General features: G+C 43.2%; 1 protein-coding gene across 1 annotated transcript in view; it reads left to right on the forward strand.

Annotated features, from left to right (window-relative positions):
• Positions 1-1616: 1616 nt before the first annotated feature.
• Positions 1617-24738, forward strand: part of LRP8 (LDL receptor related protein 8) — a 192940-nt gene continuing 169818 nt past the window's right edge. The window contains exons 1-2 of the mRNA XM_074876017.1: positions 1617-1736; positions 2530-2649. Coding sequence (XP_074732118.1) covers positions 1667-1736; positions 2530-2649 — 190 coding nt within the window. The 5' untranslated portion in view covers positions 1617-1666. The remainder of the gene's footprint in view (positions 1737-2529; positions 2650-24738) is intronic.

Raw genomic sequence — 24738 nt, forward strand, 5'->3', positions numbered from 1 at the left:
TTAATATTGTTTTCTGTGAGAGGTATTCACGCCAAAATACTGTTTGGTGTTTTTTAATAATAGAAAATAATGATAGGAGTCATAGCAAATCATTGCTGTGACTGATGCTCTGCCCATTCACACCTGGTTCATACTGGATAGCTTCGTTATTGTCTTTGGAGTCACTTCCATTTGAAACTAATTTAGGAAAGAGAAGAATGAGTCCAGGAATTAGAGTAGCTTTATGAATCTGTGTTTTGACACGTTTAAAAAAGAGAAATGTATTATAAATACCTCATTTGCTTTAAGCAATTATTGTAATCTATCATATTGATCCAGCCAACACAAACATGCATTACATTTTGCATGCTAAAAATTGGCTTGAATAAATTTAATACTCTATAAACTGTTAGTACAGCTAATCATTGAGCTATTTCACTCCTTTCCACATGATTCAAATGCATTAGTGACACTGTTGACTAATGACTTGCAAAATTTTTGTTAAAGGCACAGGTGCATTTTTAAATGGTGGACCAGTTCTGAAGTCAATGGCATTTCAGGGTTTGAAACTGAAAAGTTTTATTACATTGGTTTATGTAAAATTAGTGGGGTTTTTTTTAAAGAACACTCCACATATAATCATGTTAATCCTATTGTGATGTTAGCTTGAAGTTACTCCTGAAAAATCTTTCATAATAAGATTACTAAAATACTCTTAATCCCAACTGTATGAACAATGCTGCAGTGTTAATTAAAGACAGTGAACTGCTTTCTCATCAGCACTGTGCAAATGATAAACACGGCCCCTGATGGCTTCTAAAACATTTCCTTTGTATTACTGATCAAACTGCACGTGCTTAAGCAGCAGCGAGGCCGAGCTGTTTCTGCGAAGGCAGGTTGCCACCTTTAGCATATTCTGTACTGGAGTCGCCAATTTGAACACAATTAAATGGAGATGACCACATCAGTACGGCCATAATGAAATCCCTCAGCGGGAGATCTGAAATAACGAGGAGAGCACACCATGTGTGACTCAGGGCCATTTAAAACACTCCACGTGTTTAACTGACTTAATAAAATCAGGATCATGAGCGAGGCCATCGCTGTACCCGGGCACATGGAGGGAGGCTCACAACGAGAGGCCCCGGTCCTGCGCGGCCCGTCTCTCCCAGCCAGAGCTCCAGCAGCGGGGCCGGGCCCTCTCGCTGCTCCGCACCAGTCGCTGTCACCTCCCGCAGCCCCGGCGGGACGACTTCTCCCCTCACGGCGCGGCCGCCGTCCTCCGCGGACAGGCCTGGGGCCGCGCGCCTGCCACCTGCGGCGCTTCCGGTGCCCGCCGCTGGCGGGGCGTGCGGGAGGGAGCTGGCCCGCAGGTGTCCCTCAGCGCTCGACCCCTTGGCAGCTCGTCCCGGCGGCGCGGGGCGGGCGGGGAGGGGGTGTCCGGTCCCTCCGGAGGCAGCGGCAGGCGGCGGCCGGGGCCGTGCCGAGCGGTGGCGCGCGGGGCCCGCCCAGCGGGGCGCGTCACGGCGCGGCGGCGGCGCGCGGCAGGGCGGGGGCGGCGCCGGCCGCAGTCGGCACGGGGCAGCGAGCGGCGCGCGGGCTGCGCGCACCCCCCCCTCGCTCCCCCCCCCCTCCTCCTTCCCCCCCCCTTCTCTCCCGTCACATTGCCACGGAGGGAGCGAGCACCATGTGCCGGCCAGCGCTCGCCCGGCTGCTGCTCCTCCAGCTGCTGCTGCTGAAGCTGCACCTCGGCAAAGGTGGGTCTCCCTCAGCGCCCTCGCCTCGCCGCTCACGGGGAAGGGAGGGGGGGCGAGCGTCCCGCCTGCCCCGGGCACCCCGCTGGCCACGGCGCCCCGCGGGAGGGTTGGGACCGGCGGGGAGCCGGGCGCGCTCGGGGGTTGCGACCTGCGGGGGGGCCGGGCGCGCTCGTCAGCGGGCGAACGCAACCCGAGCGCCGGTGACAGGAGCTGCCACCTTTAATCCCTTGCTGAGGAGATTGTGCCTCCTCTCAGCAGCGCTGCACCGTGCCCGCAAAGCAGATTTGCTCCGTGTCCTCACCCCCCCGCCCTCAACTTTAGTTGGGTCACTTCCCTTTTCCCGGGACGGCGCCGGTGCCTCTTCCCCCCCCCCCGGCCTCCCGTGTCCCCAGGTAGCTGTGCGTTTTGTCCCGGTAACGGACGCGCGGGAGGTCCCAGCAGCGGTGTGCTTCACAATTTTTCTTTGTCTCTTGCATTTCGCGTTTAACCATCTTCTATTCCCAGGCTCCTTCCCCCCCCCCCCCCCCCCGCCTTTAAAACAATGCGGGGAAGCAGGGGAGCGGTGCCTTTTATCCCCGCACAAAGCGGCTTCGGGATCACCGCCGTCCTCCCGCGGAGGCGCGTCCCCCCCAGCCCCCCGGCGAGCCCGGCCCCAAGCCCCAGCCTCCGGCCGGCGGCTCCCGGCGCCCTGCCCGGCTGATGGGCGGCCGGGGCCGGGCGGCGAGGCGGCCCCGGGATGCCCCCGCCGCGGGAGCGCGCCCCGCTGACCCAGGCGCGGCCCCGTGTCTCGCAGGCGCCGTCAAAGAGTGCGAGGAGGACCAGTTCCAGTGCCGGAACGAGCGGTGCATCCCCGCCATCTGGAAATGCGACGAGGACGACGACTGCTCGGATAACAGCGACGAGGCGGACTGCCGTGAGTGTCCGGGGCCGTGGGGCGGGGAGCCGGCGGCGGGGGCCCTCCCCGCGCCGAGCCGGGAAGGGCGCGCTTCCCAGCTGCGCTGCGCCTCTTTTTTTTTTTTATGAATGAATGAATGAAGTCGCGCCGGCCCCGGCTCCTGCGCCGATTGGCTGCCGGGGGCAGCAGATCTGTGACGCGGCGGCGGGCTGAGCTCCCGCGCCGCGGGGCAGCGGCTCCTCGCCACCGGCCGCACTGACTCGGGCAGGGACAGCCGGAGGGTAAGGCGGCAGCGTGAGGCAGGCGGGAGCGCTCACCTGCCCTCTCCCTGCCCTCTCCCTGCCCGCCGTGAGGTTCCGCCCTCGCCTCCAGCAGCGTTTCTGCTCGGAGCGTCTGTGGGGATCGGCGCAGTTTGTGTCCTCGGGGGAGCTGGGAGGGATGCGTAACCCCGGGGGAGGCCCTGCTCAGGGCCAGTGACAGGTGCTCATGTCAAACGCTGCTTACTCTTAAGCGTCCTCCAAGATGTGGGGTCGGTGCGAGTTTTGTGTTTAAATAGACGTTTGCAGTCACGGTGAGGAAAAAGGAGATGAACAAGAAGCATGGCTTGGCAGTGTCAGCCATGTAACACCGACTGATTCCCTGGCAGTATAAGGGAAGAGAGAGCAAGGAGATCTGTACTTTCAGTCCTGAAAAGGTGGCAGTCTTGCCTTCTCTCGTGGTGTGGCCCTGGTGCACACAGGTGGCACCCAGTAAACTTTGTGTGGTTTACAGGGTTGTGCTGTTACTACCTCTCTGTTATTTTGCTTACAGCTTCTGACAGCTTAGGAGAATTTGGCTCAACCATGGAGTGTAAGAAGCATCTGTAAAAGAAGTTGTGGAGCCTAAGTCTTAAAGAGAAGTATCTTTAATATGGAGTTTTAAGTTGCAAATATTCTAGCAAGTACCACATTTTTTGAATTATCTCTACAGAGGTAATAGACACTGTCAATTCAAGTCAGTAGACATTGAGTGTGCATCAGGTATAATTCACTGAATGAACTCTTGAAAGTTCACAGAGCCAGGGGATGTATCAAGAAAAGAAGTGTCACTGGTTACATGTTACTGGTTACCTGATAAGCTTCACTGATAAGTCTGTGTCAGAGTGAAGTCTAAGCAGATTAGTTTAAGGAAAGCAGGGATTCCAAACCCTTGTTTGTGGGAAACGTCTTGGTGTTAAAACATAACATTTATTTGTGGTGCTTTTGTATTCAGAGGACATGATAGGCTTTATATATGCCTAAGTTTACGATCTGGGGGTCTGGGGAGTTATTACACTATTAAGCATTACTTCATTCAGATATAGAAATGGTCTATGCAGGAATTATATTGGCACTAGTTAGACGCAAATTAGATTTGGAATGTTTGAAATTACAAAAGACTCAGGGAAACCATGGCTGACTGAGAACTAGCTTGGACTCGTGTGTAGTCATAACTAGGCAAGAGGTGTATGAGTTTCCAGAGAGACACTAATCTGTGGAAACGCCAGCAATCTTGGAGCAGGCTGGTAATGGTATTCTTGAAGCCTTCTATTTAAAAGTCCCTCTGTGTGCTGTTGTACAAAGGCTTGGAGAGCTGCAGGTGACCTATGGGCTGTGCTTTGGAATCTGCTGTTTCAGGGGTTGGGATTGTGGCTGGAGTAGCATCTTGAGGAGATTCTGTGCCCTGCCCTCCACATTGAAGGGTAGTTTTGTAGCCTGAGCTCCTCGCCTAGCACAGGTGAGTGGGTCAGTATCTGGACTGCTTTTTTATCCTTCCCTTTTCCTTGTGATCCACCCTCTAAGCATTGTATCAGAAAAGACAGCGTAAACCAACATTCTCTTGAATATCACCTCTGTGTGAATTGTGCTGTGTTAGAACGGTTAAATGGATAATTGCATCTGATTTAGTTTTATTTCAGAGGATTTTTACAGTGATTTGGTTTGGTAAAAATATGATGGATAGATTGTGGTAGAATGGTGACTTTTTGAGATTTTGAAGAATTTTTGGATGTGGAGACATCAGGAAGTGTTCTTTGCTTTAATCTGAACTTGGCATTTATTATTGATTGGGGTGCATACTACAGAAATTACTCATGGACTTAATTTAGTTTGTATATATATTGACTTTGCAGTTGCTTCTCCAAGCAGTCTGAAAGACATGTAAATTGCATTTTTCACACGCATTTTTCTCACATTGTTCTGAACACTGTTTTCTTTTAAAAATGCACACTGCTTTTCAGCATATGTAATAGAGTTATACTCACTGAGTGAAAGAATATGTTCCATGTGTTTTTGCTTCTAAATAGCACCTCTGTTATCACTGCTGTAATAAACAGATACTTATTTAAAAACTACTTTATAAACATATGCAATGGAAGAAACTGTTCTGGAAAACTCACCATGCTGGCGTGGTGATGGAGAGGGAGAAGAATACGTGGGTAGCCTGTGGGCAGTGAGTTCTGACATGGACCCTGCTAACCCCTGTAATTACTTGCTGATGCTTTTTTCCAGTGTTTGTAACATATTTGTAATAGCTCATTGCTGCTTGTGTATGTCCTCTCTTGTTGAAGAGACTGGATGGTCTTCATCTGGGTTAAGAACTGGTTTATGAAACAAGCTTGTCCTTGTGGTAGACCATCTATATGCACTGGAAGATTTTGTAACCAAGAGTATCTTAAATAGTTCTGGAAGGAGATAAATTTTCTGGCAGTACTCCCGCATGCTTCCTACTAGAAGCCATCTTTGTGTAAGACTGACATTGCTGGGGTTTTCTTGGGGATTTTTATTTGTTTCTTTTTTTTCCTCCCTTCCTCTAGAGCTTTGCTGGCATAATATTGGCTTTTTTAAAGGGGTTTTAGACTCTAAGGAGAGTGTCTCAGTAATCATCCTGTATTGTCTCCTTGAAATTTGCTTTCTGTTCAGTTATTCTTTTCTGTTGTGGTTGGTAGTTCAAGTTATCTGCCATAGGATTGCTGTGTGAGTTAATATGGCGAACAAAGGAACTGAAGCATGAAAAAGTAATTATCTCAGTTCTTACACAAATCAGATTACTCAGTACTGGTTTGTATGGTGTGTTAAGTTTATCCTAGGTTGCTCAATAACTTCCTTCTTATATATTATAGGGCCAAATTCTTTCTTGGTATGTGGCAGTTGATTTTAGAGGTTTTACTTGTGGGAAATTAATGAAATGAAAGGAATCCAGTTAGGTTTTCTTCTTTAAGAAAAAAAGGTAAAAAAGATGTTTAACACATTTTTTAACGTTAATTGATGTTGCTGATGAAGGCAGAATTTATGAGCTCTCTGGCCACACAGTTCATTTGTGATAGCAGGCAGCAGAGACTAGGTGCATGTTAGAGAAATGGGATTTGTTGCTCACGCTATTTGGATTATCATGCATTGGTTGTTTTTGCAACTGTTGTGTTTTCAGAAAGTTAGAGCATTTTAGGGGAAAGAAAAGAAAAAGGGAGTAGAGAAGTTCTTTGAAATGTTCCTGTGATCTATTAAAAGGAAACTAAGCTCCCAAGAGAAAAATAGTTAAAGTTAAGGTGTTTGGACTGCTGGGGAAATCAAGTCTTAAGCTCTGGAATTAGAAATTTTGGGCAGCTATTACAGAGTTTAAATCTCTGTAAGACTATTGACTCTGCTCTATGCAAATTATTTGCTTGAGCTCAATCCAGTCTGTGTAGGCCTGACAAGACAAAAACCCAGTCCCAATTTACAGCTTGCACTGTCATGACCTGCAGTATATGTGATCCACACAATGAGGACAAGGCTCCAGGGCAGTTTTAAACATTATTTTTTAAAATGCATTTTATCCCTTCTCTGTACAAGCAAGTGAAGCTTTTTCTTCTTAAGGAACTCTGGAAAGTCAGGACTGAATTTTATAATTATTTCAGAAATGTTTGCAGATACGTAGTCATAAAGACTTTTCCTTAATGGTATAGCAGCAACATTGTAAAACACCAAAGCTATTTTTATAGTGGGAAAGATGTCCATTTTCTGAGGCACAGTGTTTTGGCAAAGGATCACTCCTCACTGAGATACTCAGAATGTGGGATACTGGATTTTGTTCTGTCGCCCGCAGGATAGATGGATGCTGCAGGGCCAGGTCAGCCTCCGGGCCTGCAAGCTGTGTGCCCAGGGTGCCTGCTGCTGTGTGTCACTCGCCCACAATGGAAAATCCTAGAGACCTGCTTTGATGGGGGAGTGGCTTTTGGAGACTTTTTGCCCAGTTTTGCAAGTTTCTTCTGGCTTGCCACTGCAGCCAGCAGAAAGCAGTGAAGAACTTGGAAATCGCAGCCAGACACAATATATTTGACACAAAATAAGAGCTCTTAGTTTGATGGTTGTGTTTGATAGGATTTTATTTTTCTGCTGCAACTAGGGTTCACGTTATCTTAACCCAGACCTGAGAGTGGGTAGAGGAAACCGGAAGACCAGTGCTTAAATGTTTCACTGTTGATTAGTCCTTCAATGTGGCAAAGAGTATAGTTGCAAAAAGCAAGCAGTAGCTTAACCAGTTTCCTAAAATGAAACGCAAGCTTTAAGGCCACTTTAGCTTTGTAATACCTGCCTGCAGGGGGACACAGCCAAACGCAGAATTACTATTTCTCTTTTAAAGCTCCATTTTCCATCTTTGTCTTGGGATCCTTTCTGTGCTGTGCTTTCTGGTGAGTATTGTTCATAGGGATATTTTATACTGGACAGGATTGAGGCTGCCTCAGGTATGAGATGCAGTCTGAAGGGAGTTACTGTTTCAGAGACTGTTCCTGCATGTGCAGAATTCGGGGTAAACACATGGCATCAGCAAACTTCCCCCTACTTTCCCTGCCTTGGGATCACAGTATGTGACTGTACAGCTGAGACACGCTTCCCTTGCTATCAGGAGAAAGAAAGACTCCTGTTCTCCTGCTGGCTTTGTGCATAGAGAATCTACAGAGAGTTTGACTCCTGCTGCCTATGCCCAGGAGGCAGCCCGATATTCTCCTGGCTTTTCAGTTCAAATTACACTAAAGCTGGAATTTGGGAATAAAAATATATCAAAAGCCTATTTGAGAGCTAAAGTCTGGATCCTGTGAAGAGTTAAATATGGCTTCACTGGCTTTGAAATGCAGGAGTGTAATGGTGTGCCATGCTTGCAGGTTTTGGGACATGACAAAGTGAGACAGCAGGCAGTCACAATTGCCACATACATTCTATAACTTTTTTGTCCTCTGTTATCTGTTGCTCCAGTTTTTCTTCATGTTCAGTGTTGAGACAGCATTCTCTGTGCCGAGTGATAGCTGCATGTTACTCTGGAGATGCCAGTGTGTACACATCACCATGTAGAGAGTTTTAGGTTTCCTTAACATATGCATGGTCATATGCTCTTGATTATGTGAGTGATAGTTTAACTGAGTTGCGTGGCCAACTTGCATGCTCATCCCAAAACTGGAAGCACTGGGAAGAGTGGTGCAGAGAGGCTGGGCTTGTTTGCTTGCCTATGTGCCTGTTGCCTGCCTGTCCTGGTCTGTAATGTGTTTATGTGCAAGCTAGGCTCAAAACCAGTTTACTGATCTCTTGTGTTCCACAGTGAATATTGTTATTCGCTTATCTTCCTTTTTTCATTACATTCTTGTTGTCTGTTCTGAGAAACCTAAGTCACGTATTTTTTGAGTTTGTGTTATCTTCCCTGTGCTGAATCTTTTATAGAAAATTAAGCATTAAGTAGATGTGGGAAACATGCCCTTCTCCATTTCCCCATTTCCTGGCACATTCACTTCAGGAGTTTTATTATCTCTAGATACAAACTGCTTTCCAGGAGGTGGTGTTTTTCTATCACTCCTGTTCATGGTCTGGGAAAGAAAGAGAGAACTGAAATAGGATCACTGAAAAGATACAAGAGGGAACTTGGGTGCATGGGATAGCCACTGGAAGCACCATGGCTACTGAGGGAAGAGAACTAGATTTATGGAGTGCTTCTGTGCTATAGCAAGAAAGCACGTGGGTTGTTACAGATACGGTTACAGGAACAAGCTGTGATCTGAAAAGCTTTCCTGAGGTCCAGGAGAATGGGAAGATTGAAAATAATGGTTAAGTTCCAGAAGGAAATTATGAAAGTGCAGTCAAAACCAACAGTGACTTGGTTTGTTTATCAAAGAGCTCAGAGCTCTCATTTCAGAGGATATAAACATATTCTACATTTTGAGCCAAGGTAGGCAGACTTCATCCAGAGCATTTTAATATATAAAAAGAAAAAAAACAAAAGTCAGCATGGACCAGTTCTCTTTTGCCTGCACTGTTACAGACTCAGGATTAGCACAGGTTTGAGATGTGATTTCTTACTGGTTGATGTTAGAGTGGAAAATACTTAGGATAATTTAATATTAATCAGAAGATGTTTGGAGATTAGTTCAAACTAACAAATTACAATTACGAGACTTGGAGGAACCAAGTGTAATGTGTTGGTGAATGCATTTATCTGACACACCTAGACTAAGAGATTGCCAGTGGTAGAAATAATGAATTCTCTTGACTCCATTGTCCACCTAAAGGACCATTAAACAGTCTGTAAGCCTGACAATTACTGGTTCTCTTAGCTGCTTCTAATAGAGCAGACACCCAGCTTTTGTTTCTGCTGGCTTTTTTAATGACACCAGCTTTTTTAATTCACTGGCAAATTTACCGTGTCTTTGGTGTGCCTCAGAGACTGTGATGTTGTTTGTGGTAGACTTGTTTTGATGTGAAGTTCTCCTGGTCCTTGTACTGTTGCTTCTCTGATGGCATTTTCCTCTACAACTATCCCATTTACCTTCAGTTTTTCCCTGCTAATTTCAAAGATGTTCCCAAAGCATGTTACTACTCAGCTCTGCTTTTCTGTGTCGTTACATGCCTTATAAAATGCTGTAAGATGTCAATTTTTCATTGTTTTGCCCAGAAAAACAAATCAGTACACTGAGTTTGAGTGATGGGGATGAAGATCTGTGGTGCTGCTTGTTTTCTTACACAGTGGCAGTCCCTGGTAGAAAAGTAGACTGCTCTGCTTCCAGTGCAGATGGCTGGTTCTAGCCAAAGGGAAGCCTACGCTATTTTATGGTGCCTGTGAGGTAAGTGTTGAAAATGCTGAGTGTAGTTTTTCAAACTCCCCATTTCCTGTTAAAATTATTAATATTTAGATAGCCACAAGGGAAGGGAAGGGAGGTAAAAGGCCCTGTGATAAAATTAATGCAGATTTTCTGCTTTGTGAAAAAATCTGGCTGAAATACAAGAGATAACAAACTGATTAGACTTTAAAAGTTATAATAATGCTGTAAGCTAGTTGAGAAATAAAACTAAACCCGTCCAAACCAAAATATTTTCAAAAGCCAGTTTTTAGCCTAAGAGAAACAAGAAGATTTTCAAAGTGGGGATGTGAGCTCCGTCTCTGGTCTCTCAGGGTGAGATATACTCTGTGTCTTGTCCTAACAATGATGCCCTGGTAGACTGTGGTTCTGTTCCTGGCAAGGACTGTGACTTTTTCCCCAGAGCTGAGGCTGATCTGGCAGCCCTATGCCTTGCTCCTCATGAAGAGGTGAATAAATGGTGTTACAGGACTGGTGTCTGCAGGTGGGAGCTGGCCCCGAGTGATTCATGGTTGTACAAGTAGTCAGCAGCAGAGCCAAGAATAGAAATGAGGTCTCTTGCCTACCATTCCAGTGCTCAATATGCACAACCATATTGCTTACTGCAGAGGTACCTGTCGGACTAGTGGAAGTGATTCAATTTTTCCTCCAGGTTTCCTGGCGTTTTTGAGTCTAAGCTTAGGCCTGGCGGTCAGTTTAACCTTACAGTTAATGCCAAGAGCAAGTGTTAGAAACTAGTAGGGAACAGAATTTATAGTTGGCTTAGAGTAAGGCTAGTAGCCTTTGGGCTGCAGCCATGTAAAGTGAGCTTTATTGCCAATTTTTTTTCTTAGATGTTCTGTTTCTGATACATCAATATTATTTTTGCATTATTAATGTTTATTAAATGCTTGAGAGCATGTGTGGCATTGTACCAGGACCAGAGCAGTCAAGGACTCAGTTTCCATGGCAGCAGGAGCACAGTCCTGTACTTGCAGAACCAGAAGGGGTCTTTTTGGCAACTGCTCTCTGTGCTGTGATTACTTTTTCTTTTTAAAGATAGATCTATAATTTAAAATCTTAATTCATTAGTGTTGCAGAATCTTGTCCATCCTGGGTGAGAATTTTGCCTGCTGTAAGTTTATTTTTTCTGCATTTCTAGCTTGGTTTCTGTAGCTTCTGTGGGTGTGATTGCTTTATTTGCAAAACACTGAAAGAGGGGAACAAGAGTGTGTTTAAAATCCATTGAAATAGATGGAAATTTCTGCTTGGTTTTGGTTAAATTTGAAATGTTATGTTGTTGCAGATGTGTCTCCCTTTCCGAGTAGCTTATAGCGTAGTTTTATCAATTAAAAAAAAAGAAAATTGTTGAAGAAACTAGTGTGTACAACTGACAGTAAACTCTTAACTACTTTTTCCTCATTTATATTTCCTCCGATTCCAGGTTTTAACTTTGTTTTGTATTTTAACAGGCCTTGTTTCGTATTTTTGTCATGCTTCCTTCCTGGAGACATAATGTGTAGTATGATGTACATTGAGGTGACGTTTTGCTTCATTTCAAAGGGTGGATTAAAATTTTCTTTTGATCCCAAGTCTTTGTTCCACTGTGCATTACCTGGCAGAGGTTTTCTGTCCATCTTTGCTTTCCGTGTATAAAGTTCATTTCTTTGGTGGGTTTTTGTTTTTTTCTATTTTTGTTGATCTGGATGAGTAAGGTTGTAAGTATCTTTCCAGATGTTTTTCATTGGTCTCCTACGATACCAGCTGTTTGGCTTGCTGATTTAACAGTGATCATGTATCAGTAAATCTTGCTGGATTTGCTGGACCTACTCCATCCAGGTATGATGCTACTCTGTGTGATCCAGGGGGTAGTTATGAGCATAAATACCAGTAATAGCACGAGTAGTGAATATATTGAGAATAAGAATTTCAGATGTAAACTTACAACTGCTCCTGTAGACTCCTCATCCTGAATCATAATTGCATCTATGTCGTTACTTACAAACAGAGAGAAATGCCCCAGTTTCTTTGATAACATTTCCAGTTTCTTTGATAACAAATGTCAGTGTTGACTGATATAGGCCAAGAAATACACCTCCTGTCTCTGTAACTGAGTAGTTCTATTCTTGTTAGTGTAGTTGTGTCATTTGTCATTTTGTCATTTGTCATCCAGTGGCTGGTTAGCAGTTTAGCTTTCTATAAATCTTCACCATACAAGTGGACTAAATATTATCTTTCGGATGTGAAAATGGGTGCTTAGAGAAGTTATCCTTTGCCCAAGGCTGTAGAGTGATTCAGCAACTCATTGTGAACATTAGTGACTCATGAAGAATGTTCCCCACTTCTTGTTTTCTCTTCCATTATCGCATTGTTTTACACAGATAATCATGTTCCTTGGATTAAATGACTGCTCAAGGGCTTAGCCTTTGCCTTTGTCGTATACAGTTTGTAAACTATTCAGAAAAATCCCAGTGTTGAGATAACTGTATCAAAATTTTAGTGTTGGGTCAAGTGCAAGAAATATTTCAAATGGATCACTTCTTGTATTTAGTGTCAAAGGCACAAAATACAGGTGTATTTGAAAGCAAGGAACATGGTATTTGTTTTGCTTTTCAAAATGGGCTTCTTTCTTTTTGTATATTCTAACATATCCTAAAGAATACTGGAGCGCAGCCTGTGTCTGGACACACATCACTGCAGCCACGTCTTCAGCTGGCCAAAAGTCCCAGTTTTGAGACTGCACACAACAGGTTTTTCTCATTGCTAAAAAAGCTCTTTCCACTTCATGTGGGGACGCTGTCTCTCCAGACCTCCTTTACCTCCATGCCCACACCTTGCTGTTATCTGATCACTAACTGCTGAAGTACTTTATCACTAGTGCACCCTTGCCTTGACAAATTAATTTTAACATATCCTTGACTGGCAAGAACCAAGATGACTGGGAGAGTTTAATTTGCTATTATGTATTTTATTGCTGCCTCTCTTTTCCTTCTTCCTTTCTTGTGTAAAACAATAAAGATACAATTTAGATTTCACAACTGTTAAGTTTGCGCAACAATATTCATTTATGCTAGCCTGATAAGTAGGGTGGCATCCTTACCTTGGTAGCAAAACCAGGTAGCATTTAAATTAGCTGGGTGCTACTGGTTGATCCCATTGGGCTTGTTATACAATTTAGAAGGGGTAGCCTGTATGGGCACAGTTATTCGGTGGGTGATAAATAATGAGTTTTAAAGGGAAGCTCTCTGCCAAGATCACATTGGTGTATTGAAATTACATGCTTTACTTCAAGGAATAGCTCTTTGCTGGGTGATTTCTGTTCCCCTTTACACAAGAGTTCTTTAACACAGAATTTTGTCCTATTTTTTATAAAATAATGTGTTATGTATGTGTGCCCAATGTGCCAGTGCATGTTGATCCCCGAAGTTAAATAAGGATTAAGGAACTGTGTTGACAGGTGCTGAAAAGAATCCCATCCGTCCAGTCGTCCAGTTCTTGACTGGAGGGACTCTGATCATGGCATGGCACTTCAGAGCGTGAGCATGGAGCATGGGAGAAATCCTGGGGCCTGCAGTATGAATCCAGGCATCCTCTTCTAGAGGGAAAGGATAAATAATGCAGTTAGTTTTTCTTCATGGTTGTGGATGAGTATGTGCCTGAGCAACGTGGAGCCTTTCCCAGGCTTGCACGCAGCATCTCACTGCCCTGCTAGAATCCTTCAAGTCCTTCCGCATGAGTTTAGCCATTAATTCTCATGGCCCAGTTTCGCAGAGTGCCTGTCTTCAACAGCAGTGCACAAAGCCTTTAACACCTTCTCTCACTCGGGCACTGACAGAGACTCTGCAAAGCTTGGCTGAGAGCAGCAGGCATTTCTTCACATTTGATTATGCACACAATCATGTGAATGCTGCCAACCTTATTTTGTGCGAATACTTGTAGAAAGGATTAATAGCTCCTGCACAAATGCTGTACATCAGCTGGCTAGAAGCTGCTGAGTTCACCATGCCCAGATCTATTTAGTTCATTTATGGTATTTTTAAACTTTGAGACTGAAATCCAGGTTGAGGCTGCTAGGAGACATTGCTGGAGAGACTGGAGCTTCACACCTGCCTACTGTTGACTCCAATTCAGTTCAGGGCAGTTGTGCACCAAATTGTTGGGCATACTGTGAAGTGTATTGGCAGACAATAACCAGAAGATATGTGTTCGCTGAACAAAAGCCATCATCTGTCACTGAGCAGTTCTGATCCTCCAGCTTTCAAGGTCAGGAATGAGATATTCAGCACCATGGAAAATGTTGCATTTGTGCAGTGAGAGTCAGATTTGTGCTAGGGTTTATAGGGTCTTTGGCTTACAGGACTGTTGCCCTGGCAGCTTCGTCTCTGCCCACTTAGCACGCTGTAGGAGTGTTTCACGAAAACTTGAAACCAAAATATCCTTGTAGGAGACTGGGTTTTTTGCCTTCCTTCTCTGTGCAAGCTGGATAGCTGTCAGTGGGTTGTCCATAATAGTAAGGGTTCAGCAGTGATCTTTGTTACTAACAGGTTCCTTTTCTGTACCGTGTTGTGCAGACTTCATTATCATATCACAGGGTTAATTTTAGAATGCAAAAAAGATGCTTCTCTGGCAGTGAAAACCACAGAGGGGGAGGAAAGCAGTCAAGTACAGGACCTAATTTGCCCCCTTCCTACAAGATTTTTTTTTTTTTCTTTCTGTGGAGGAGTGTGAGTTTGAATGTGGCATAGAAACATATTTGATGACTGGTTTAGGGCAGAATCTTGCTGTATCATTTTGAATAAGGTTTTCTCCCTGGTACTTGTTTTTACTGAAGTCTTGTAGGATTAGGTTTCGTGAGGGAAAGAACAAGCCTGATGAGACCTAGAACAACAAACTGAAGTTCCCTAAAGCTTTTCTTTAAAAGTTATGACCATTTTTTGGGACTGTGGCACACATGAAAGCTGATGCCACCTCTCCATGAGTTGGTCGGGGTGAATTTCTTGTAGACAAAGCTTTTTGGTGCATCAGCATGACCTTTAACATAGAAAAAGGGCATGTGTAAATGTCATTTTTCTACAGTAATCAGTTGGGATTATCTGTTAATGTGTTGGGTTTTCTTCTCTGCTTTTGTAATAGCAGAGATTTTTAGAGCAGTTTGACGTATAAGTATGCTGCAGGTTTGACTGTCTTAATTGGATAAAATCTCATCAGTAGATTGGAAGGAGAAGAATCATACCTGTGAGCGCTGTGTGTGTGTGAGAGACAATTACATTTCTCATTGGATATGAACTGAAAGATTGAGGATCTCATTTGATTCTGAAGTGTTAGAAATCAAAATATTAAATGATGAGTATCTCGGGATTTGGGGAAGATATTTGCTGTGCGTTCTGACCTAATTGTTACATTTGGTGGAATTTCATTATTACTTTAATCTATGGACAGTGCCATTCCCTGATGTTGAAATTCAAAGAAACATCTTGTCTGTGTGATGGCTCAGCCTGATCTTGCTGCTGCAGAAGTCTCTGAGGAAATGCTGATCTGTTATTTCAGATTGCTGACTAACAACTTGTCCCTGTAGCTTCATAGCACAGGCCTGACCTTCCCCGTGCTTGCGTAGCTCTCTTGAGATTGACATCTCCTAGCTGGAAAAACTGTGGGCCCAGAAGGGCTGAAAGGAGATGGGTTTGTGTGGTCTGTGAGGTTCTGCTGAGAGAAATGTCCTACAAAAAAAATGAGAGAGAATGAAGAAGATGAGAGAAAAATGCCCCAAGAGAAATGGGCCTACAAAAAATCAAGGTCCAATCCTGGTCCCCGTGATGTGTGCTTTGTAATGGTACAGATTGAAGTGGTTTCTGCAGTACTGCAGATGGGAATAATGGTGTGCAGGAAGAAGAGCAGGCTTGCTGGGGAGATACCATGTTTGATGACTACTTGATCACAGTCAAGTTGTCAGTTCCCACCTAGTTATGTGCAGAGTAAACTTGACGAGGGGGGCAGCAATTTCTGGGCTTTTACCGCTTTTAGCTCCAAGTGAGGATTAACTCCTCTGTAATTCCATTTTGGAAAAGAAAGTACAGTTTCATTCCATTCCTGATCTCATGCATCCCCCAGGTAATTGTTGTGTGAGGACTTGCCATAGGTGAGCCATGAAAATAGAAACCATCCATATCTTAGTGACTATTTGGTCTGTATGTAGTAACTCTTTTGCCTGTGTTCTCCAGTGTCCTGTTGAAGGGAAGATCAATCACACGCGTGTTTTAGTTTGTGATATTCCTAGTTGAAGAATGATCTTGCTTTCAATTTGGAGATTGTAAAATTGCACCCTCACCTGCTGGTAGGCTGCTTAGCCTGCGTTTCAGCTCTGCTCTTTTGTGGAAGGGGCCAAGCTCACTCCAACAGATGCTGTGTTATTGCTACAGCTAAAGCAGGTCCCTCATGTGGTAAACTTCAGGTGTCTCTGCTTTTTGGAGCAGAAGGACCCAGAGTTCTCAATGTGGTATAGGTGTAGTATGTTGGTCTAAACTTTAACACAGGAAAGCTAAAAGAGCAGGAAATCAGGAGGGTTGATGTAATATTTAAATTGTTTTGAGACCCCACTTATGGCAGTTAAATCCTCATAGTCCCTTTGACTTGCCAGTGCCTCTGGTGTTCACCCTGCCCTAAACAATGAACATAGCAGCAGCTAAGGTTTCTCCAGGCTTGGTCCACAGTTTGCAGCCATATCTGTCGCAGCAGGGATGGACCCTAAGGAAAATGGGTGGTGTTTCTCAGTCCCACAAAGTGGTGTGCAGGCCATGCTTCTGCCACCGCTTGGGTTGAGTATCCCCAGTTGAAGCTCTTTATCCTGCCTGACAGTCTTGTATCCTGGCCTGACTATGGCTTGGAAAGCCTCAGAATTACTGCTTTAATCCACTTGCTTATGAAAAAACTTCATTTTCTGTTTTAGATATTGTGCAATATATTCGACTGACACAAAAAAAAAACCCAACCAAGCAGAAAAACCCAACACTCAACTATTTGGAGAGGCGGTTTCTCCTGCAAAGCTGGAGGCTATTAGATTGCACAGCAGAACTCTTGAGTTCAAAGCGAGTTTATTGTTGCTGTGTGAGTATTTAGTGAGTCACTGTAAACCTCTCTAATTCTGTTACGTCAGTATTGTAATTTACATCCTGCTTTTTCAGTACCCATTCCTCAGCTAATATTAATAGGATTTTCCTCTAATATGTAGATACTGAAACACTTCCAGAGTATTAGATTTTTAGTGTGACTGCAGAAAATGGCCAGGAAGAATAGGCACTCTACATTTCTATCCCTGATGTGCACTTGTTTGTAAGTGTATAAACTTGATTGAGATTTGTTTTCATGAGCTTTTGCCAAGTTGGACTTTTGTTCAGACAGCATTATGTCTTGAGTAAGTGAGTCAAACTGCCTTGGCATTTTTCTGCATGCTGTGTCTCCTCCAGATGAAGATCAGGTAATAGTGATTCGGTCATGCCGAATCTATTGTATTACAAAGTTTTTCTAGGAAGGTGGCTATAAAAGTAAAATTATACTGCTCTTGCAAGGATCCTTGCTCATGGAGGCTTCATGCAGCCCCTCTGGGGACAACATTCAGGGGCTGTGTTCTGGGGGAACATGCAAGTGGGAGCTGGGCTGCTGAAGAGTGATTTGGGTGCTTTGGACAGCTGTGTCTGCAGTTCTCTGCTGGAAAGGTGCCTCCCTGTGCAGAGAGCTTGTAGTGTAAGCTTGCCTGATAGGGCTCAGACACTGAAAGACAAGGGAAACCTAAAGAGAAATAAAATGTCACCAGGGCTGAGAATGAAACCCCTATGCAAGGTCTGGTGAGCAAGCTGGAAACTCAGTCATGGCTGAACTTTTTGGTTTTAATAAATGGAGCTTGTATGATGCCTGTTGAGAAAATATGCCCAATGTAGAGAACCCATAAAGGGCAGAAAGAGGATGTGATGGGAAAGGCAGGCTGAAAACATGTCCCTGTTTCAACAGGCTCTGTGGCAGGCTCTCCCTCCTCATCCAAAGAAACTGGGTAAATGTAACCTCAAATGTCATCAGAGTAAGTTCTTATCTGGAAATGAAGAGCTCTTCGCTCAGGTCTGAGCTAGTTTCCTTAGCCTCAAATTGCTGACAATAATTTTTATGGTGTGTTCTGCATCACGTAGACCTCACCACTTCTTTGGGAGTGGATAACTCCCTTCCAGCATCAGATGATGCTAGTTTGATTCCAGCTGTCATGCTGTAAACGTGAGTGGCTTTCCCCATCTCATGACCAAGTCTGATGGGGTGGCAGCACAGCTACTGGAACTTGCCAAGCAGCAGATACACAACAGAAAAGCAGGAGACCTTTGCATTGATTTATTGTTGCTATTTCCTGTGAAACTGGCTTTGTGTACAGAAAACTATCGCTGTCAGTGCAGTGAACTGGAAGGGTATAACTGCGTGTGAGTAAGGTGTTTTTCTGCAGCAGTAAGTAGCAACGGGAAACTAAAAATGCCTGCCTTACCCAGTTGACTGTTAGTGGGGCAGATGGGCCCCAAAAGTAGTATTTAGGTTATTCAGTCAATGCCCTATTTTTTAAAATGAAAACACGAGGTCTCATTATAGCCATCAAGAGAGGCAGGGTACTTAGCTCTATTAAAATGTGGGCTATTTATTCAGACAGGGGCAGGGACTTGGTATAAAATACCTTTTTATTTTATATTGGTGCTTTTCTAAGTTTGTATTGACAAGCCCCTTCAGCTCTCATTTTCCCAATTTACCTACTTGTGAGATGGGGAAATGGTTTGTCTTTGTTTTTGTAAAATAGTGCAGTCGATATATGGTCAAAAGAGTGGAGTAGGAGGTTAGTATTGCTATTTAGTTAAATGTGTGTGCTTGCAAACAGAATCAGCAAATTGGCATTTGGTCAAGAGAAGCAGCTTTCGAGTTTAGAGGGACGGACTTCTGAATTCAGTAAGAATTTTGAATGCAACCCAGATGGCATCCTGGAGGGAAGTTTTGTGGCATCAATTAGCTTGTAGGTGACCATGCTTCTAGCCAACTGTGAGTTATTTGGCAGCCTGCCACTTGACTGTTAGTGAAAATTCAAGAGCAGCGAGATGAAATAGAGTTCCTGAGAGACAAAGAGAAAGATGTCTTCACTTGAGAAAAGAGATTTGTGGATACAGTTTCTTAAATGATTTAAGCTGTCTGCTGTTGTACAGCCACATATCTCAGCCTCATTTATATACATCTCTTTGCCACATTTGTATAAATAAACCCATTTAAAACTTCTCTTGAATTTCACATGTAACTTGTTCTCAGGAAGGAATCTGCAAATAAAAGGGCCACCAATAGCTGGACTAGTGCCCTTGTAGCTATTAGAAGGTGAGCTTAATTTAACATTTCCTTCTGGAAATGATGTTCTGATCTAGATTTTAGGACTTGGGTATTTGTACTGCAGGTTAAGACTAAATGAAGTCATTGCACTGTGAACTCAAAAGGAGCTGCCAGATCCCTGAGAAACTGGCTGTATTGTAGTAGATTTTAGTACCACAGTTTTGCATCATCCCACTGAGAACTGAATCTAAAGAGCAGTAAGAGTAAACACCCATTATGGGACAGCTCTGGGAATGGGACTTACCTGATACTAGAATGAATTGGGATCAGTTTTTGTTGACTTACAGAATGTGCATCAGCTTACAGAAATATTTATGCATGGCTTTCCCTTTTTTTAAAAAAAGTCTATTTTAAAGGGATTTAAAATCATCTCCATGTCTCAGGTGCTAACATTTCAGATGGCTTTTGCATCTGTGCAATGAGGGATAATTAGGTTTGTAGAGCAGATGTTCTGGAAGCCTGCACTGCAGTATGCCTGGCTGTTTCTGGCTACAAAGACGTACTCCTGGGTGCACTTGTTTTATGTAGGAGAATGGCAAATTCTCAAACAGTCTTCTGTATCCAGTAAGGATTTCAGGATCTCATACCAGATTTAATCCGTAAATGCTTCACTAAGAGCTTTAGAAAGGAATGGTTTTGCTCCCAAGAATTTCAGCCGCTTAGTACTGAGTTTTTACTCTGCACTGAAATATGTTGTGGCTTTTTCAAAATGAGCACAAGTGTTTGCAAAGAAGTAATGATGGTGAGACTTTTTCGTGTTGTTCTCCTGAGGCATAACAATTAAAAAAACCAAAATAAAACCCAGGGAAAGTAGAATTATACCATTATCCTAGAACTGCATTCTGTCGTGTACTACCTTGTGCCCTACTGCCTGTTGGAGGAAGAAACAGGATTTTGTAAATAGCCAGATAGGAACAAGGATATGAATTGTGAACATAGACATACGCCAAGAGTGACCTAGGACTAGCTTTATACAATACAAAATGTTCTTCATGGCACTTTTTGGTCTGGAGATGTGGTTTTGCTCAGTTTTATCACATCGTACAAGGTTGCATGGTTCTCCCAGTGTAGCTGTTATAAAAAAGACAGTGTTTTGTTTTTCAAAAGCATTAAATGCAAAAAGCTATTAAATGGAGGTAGCCTTTTTTATTACAAAGTTACATCTGACTTTTTACTGAACAGCTAATACTATATGTGGATGTGCTTTCCCTCATAATTTCATCAGGTATGCCTGTTTTTTGTAGACAAGGTGTTAGGTAGCTGATCTTCTGCCTTCAAAGGCCACCAATTTGCTTCCATTCCAGAGGGGACAGGTGTCTCAAAAATGACTTCGTTAGGTCATTCCTTCTGGCATTAGTCAGATACAGCACACATGTTTGTTTTTACAACTTCAGAAAGATGTAGTATGAGAAACAATAGCTTCAAGGAAGGACCTGGAGACACAGCACTAAAAAAATAAAAGCTTTCAGAGCTTCACCAGAGTGCAGGTATGAGGAAAAAAATACTACACATTCAAAGCAATACAGTGTGAGATTTTTGGGGGGGTATTCTTTCAACTGAGAATCAGAAATGGACACCGGTTTCTTGCTTCTATCTTACTTGCTACTGAGTTGAGGTCAGTTACGTTGCAATTCTGAGCAAACTCATCTCCATTTTGAAATCAGTGGAAATTGCAGGGATTTCCTCCATCTAGTTCTTGTGTTTCACAGTGACTACTGAAGAAAGAAACATGGGCACACACTCAGGCGTTTTCCAAGTAAAGCCAAAGCATAATGTTATTTTTAGATCTGATTTTTTAAAATGCCTACTGAAAGAGCTTTCACTCTCTGCTTTGCATAAGAATGAACCTGGCAATCAGATCCTTATGTAAATAAAACTTGCAGCTCACTCAATCAATATTTTGTTATCTTCTTGTCACGTATAGAATAAAATCACAGAGAAGCTAGTTAATTTTCACAATTAATGCTGATCTTGCAACAGCAGCCACAATTTTAAGGATCACCTGAAATCTAAGTCTCTTCAAAATCCTGGCCAGAGAATTTTTTTTCTTTCTCCACATTGTCATGGCACTCCTCTGTTCTGAGGATTTTAACTTTCATATCACTTTCATCAGAATCCCATTTGAGAGCTGCATATTTCTTTTTCTGTGATTCTGTGATTCTCCCTTGAAATACCTTAATAATTAGAAAGACATCCTGACAACTGAGTCATATGAGTGACTTTCCTTTCATCCTCAGTACAGGATGAGTCTTCCTCGTGCCTGATGCACAGGAAGGTTCAATTCCTTCATCTCAATTACTTCCCGTAGTTTACGTAGTGATCTATCAGCTGCTGCGAGAGAGAGAGGAAGCAATAAATATGGCAGAGGGTTGCTCTGCATATACAGTTTCTGTTGCTGGCAAAGTTCAAAGTCTGTTTAAATTTTCCCTTTATCCTTTCCAAAGAATCCCTCCAAAATGTTCTAATACCTTGTCAGGGCTGTGCTCCAAGGATACTGGATGAACTGTCAAAAACCAAAGTGCTACAGTGCTTCCCGTATGCAACAGCAGCTGCTGCAAGGAGGAGAGGGAACAGTGCACTGTTCCCTTCTGCTAGCAACAGCAGGAAGATCTTGTAAGAGGCACTGTAGTATTTTATTACCTGCTGGGACAGTTTATTTTCTTTTTATCTCTGAGGCAGAAGTGTTCACCAAGCTGTAGGGCACTTAAAATTTGGAAACTCAGCTGCTGATCATCAGCATTGAGAGCTGAACTTTAAATCTGATGCAGCCAAAGGTGTTTGAGGCTAACACAGTCATTTTGAAGGCACTGAGATGTTTCCAGATGCAAGATAGTTAATCTTCAGAGTAGACAAGACCTTGATTTAACCTCTGGGTCCTCTACAATGTCTGTTGTTGTGTTGATGTGTTATTGGTCAGTATAAGAAGTCCAATTTAATCCTCAGTCAGAATTTGAACTTCTGTGGCTTTCATGTTTTGAAGTCAGCGCTGCTACTCCTGTGGAATCATCTGGTGTGGGTTTATGTAGGAGCTGTGAGGACATTAGTTTTTCCATCAACATGTGGCAAATGCTCATGCTCTTCTCTCTCCCCAAGGTTTTTTGGCATGGTACTGCATTCCTATCAAGTCATTGCTCTTAGGCTCATGACTTTCCTATACTCAAGGGACATTTTTAATTTAGTTTTTCTGTTTCATCATGGTGGGTACTGCTTTGTGGTTTTATTGGATGTCTGATCTGAATTTTTTTAAAATGCTTTTCGTATTTTGTAGAAATAACAAAAGGAGGACTTGCCTCTTACCCTCTGGTCTAGTGGTGACTTGGCAACCTAGCAGGCCTACACACCTGCCAGGGATTCAGGTCAAGTGGCCCTGTGTGATTTGTGCTGGTAGTCTCAGCTGTAGACCAGAAAAGACAATATGTGGCTGGAAGAAGGACAGCTGTGTTCCTGTTCCCTGCTTAATTCTTATGTTTAGGATTATCTGGCCTTTGTGCCATCTTTGCCTTTATGTCTGCAAACAGAGTGGTGGCAAAATCTTCTCTACAGACTTGTTCTGGCAGCACTAAAACCAGAGGAAAAAATGTAGTTTGTTTTCTTTGCCTTTAAAATCCTCCTGCAGAAAGGGTGAAAGCATGGTGGCAGAATTTACAAAATGAACAGCTGTTGGGTGAGTTCAGACTGACTGCTTCCTTCCCAAGTAGGAATAATATTTTATGGTCACTGCTTATGTTGACTTGAGATGAAGCAGGGCTTTAACTGTAAAATACTTCACAGGCAGTTACTGAACCAGAGCTATCCAGCTATTCCTTTTGGGTGTTTTCTTAAGTCTGCAATATGTTCCCCATCTTTCTAGTCTAAGTGGTATCACTCACAGAAAGGTTGCTTTTAGGATTTCTAATGGCCTTCTCTTCCACTTGACTTTGTATTTTGTAATAAATTATACAAACGTTTGGTTTGGTGCCTCATCTGATTACCTTCTGTTTGGTATTTTTCTGAGATGAATACCTGAAAAGCACAATCAATCCATGACACTAATGTCATTATTTACAGCTAATGAGTGTTTTTTAAAGCATCCTCTCAAGCAGATCCAAACCCAGCCTAGCAATGTTTCAGTCTACAGCTTGTTTTTCATTGCTTTTTATATTTTTATTAAGTTTTAAAATTTAATGTCTCAAAGTTTGGCGATAGACAATTGTTGTCTGTTCTTTAAGTCTCTGAGCCACCCTGGCCTTGACTGGAAGCATAAAGTCTTTGTGTCACACATCAACACTGAGTGAATCTTCTCCATTTCACAAAATTAGAAAAGAAATTGTCTGAGTTTCTACTGTCACTGTAGGTTTGAAATTCAGTCTGAATCTTCCATACTCGGTTTATAAGTCTGTCCCCATTTTTGCTTGATTTGTTTGGTTTGGTCATTTATTCTGTTAGCTCATAGTTGTCAAGATTGGTGAGATTAGAGGTTTTCTTAATCAGGAGGCATTTACTGAAGGAAATTGCAGTTAGAGATACAGAACATACGCACTCAGTTTAACAAACTCTGAGCCATGTACTTTTGTCCTATGTGTCTTGACTGCATTTTCACCTTCCCAGCCCCCAGCAACCAGCCTGGTTTCTGTGACCTGCTCTCAAGAGAGCAGAAAAAACCAGGTACTCTGTGTGAAGTTACAGATAATCTGACTGGGTTGTCAGTGCATCGCTGACTGCCACCAAACAGGATGTGTGCACAGGCTGAGATTTGCTTCAGTGAGGATGCTAATTTAGAGCTCTTCACACAGGCTGTCATTTTCTGAATCTTAATAAAGTTCCTATAAAGATAATAATCTCTGAGACCTATACTTTGTTTTCAGACTTGATTGAAATTAATCAGGTGGTTTTATCAGTGGATAGTAACAAGAGGTGTAACAGATAGAAAACCAGCATGATCACATAATCCTCGTGTCTTTAAAATACGAGTCCACAAACAGACTAGATTTTTACTTAACTGGAATTCCAGCTTTGTCTCTGCCAGTACCAGGGGTAAATTACAGATATATAACACAGACATCTAGTGGCTGAATACCATACTGCGAATAGAGGTGCCACTGGCAGATCCTGGCTCTGTGTGGATGCTGTACAAGAAAGATACTTCCAAAATATGAGACCTATCAATGCTCATGGCTCCAGAATAATGAAAAATTGGACCTGCTTCATAGGTGCTGTTGGTTGCGCTCCACAGAGCGGGAATCAGTGCAGAAATTCTCTGTAATACCCGTGAAGCTGGTAGATTGCCAAGGGGAGCAGATATATTGCTTACGCTGTTGGTCTTTGTTACACAGAAGTAGACGTGTAAGTTCAGGGCTTAAGGTTGCTATAAGAAATGCAGTTCAGAATCGAAGGAAGGTGCTGAGTTTTTGGTTTACACGGTGCTGCAGAAATCCCTTTATTGTTCATCCTTCTGTAACCCACAGACACTTTTCTTCCTCTGATTTCATATTATATCTTCATAATAGGTATTTTTAATGTACATTTGGATGAAATTTTGCTTATCTCTGAAGTGCAGTTGTCCCATATTGGCTCAAGAGATGCTTGTCAGACTGCTGTGAGGTGATCCAGACTTGACTTTGTTCAAGTTTGGATAGAGCAGC

This window comes from Strix uralensis, chromosome 8 (assembly GCF_047716275.1).
Source record: "Strix uralensis isolate ZFMK-TIS-50842 chromosome 8, bStrUra1, whole genome shotgun sequence".
Taxonomy (NCBI): Eukaryota; Metazoa; Chordata; class Aves; order Strigiformes; family Strigidae; genus Strix; species Strix uralensis.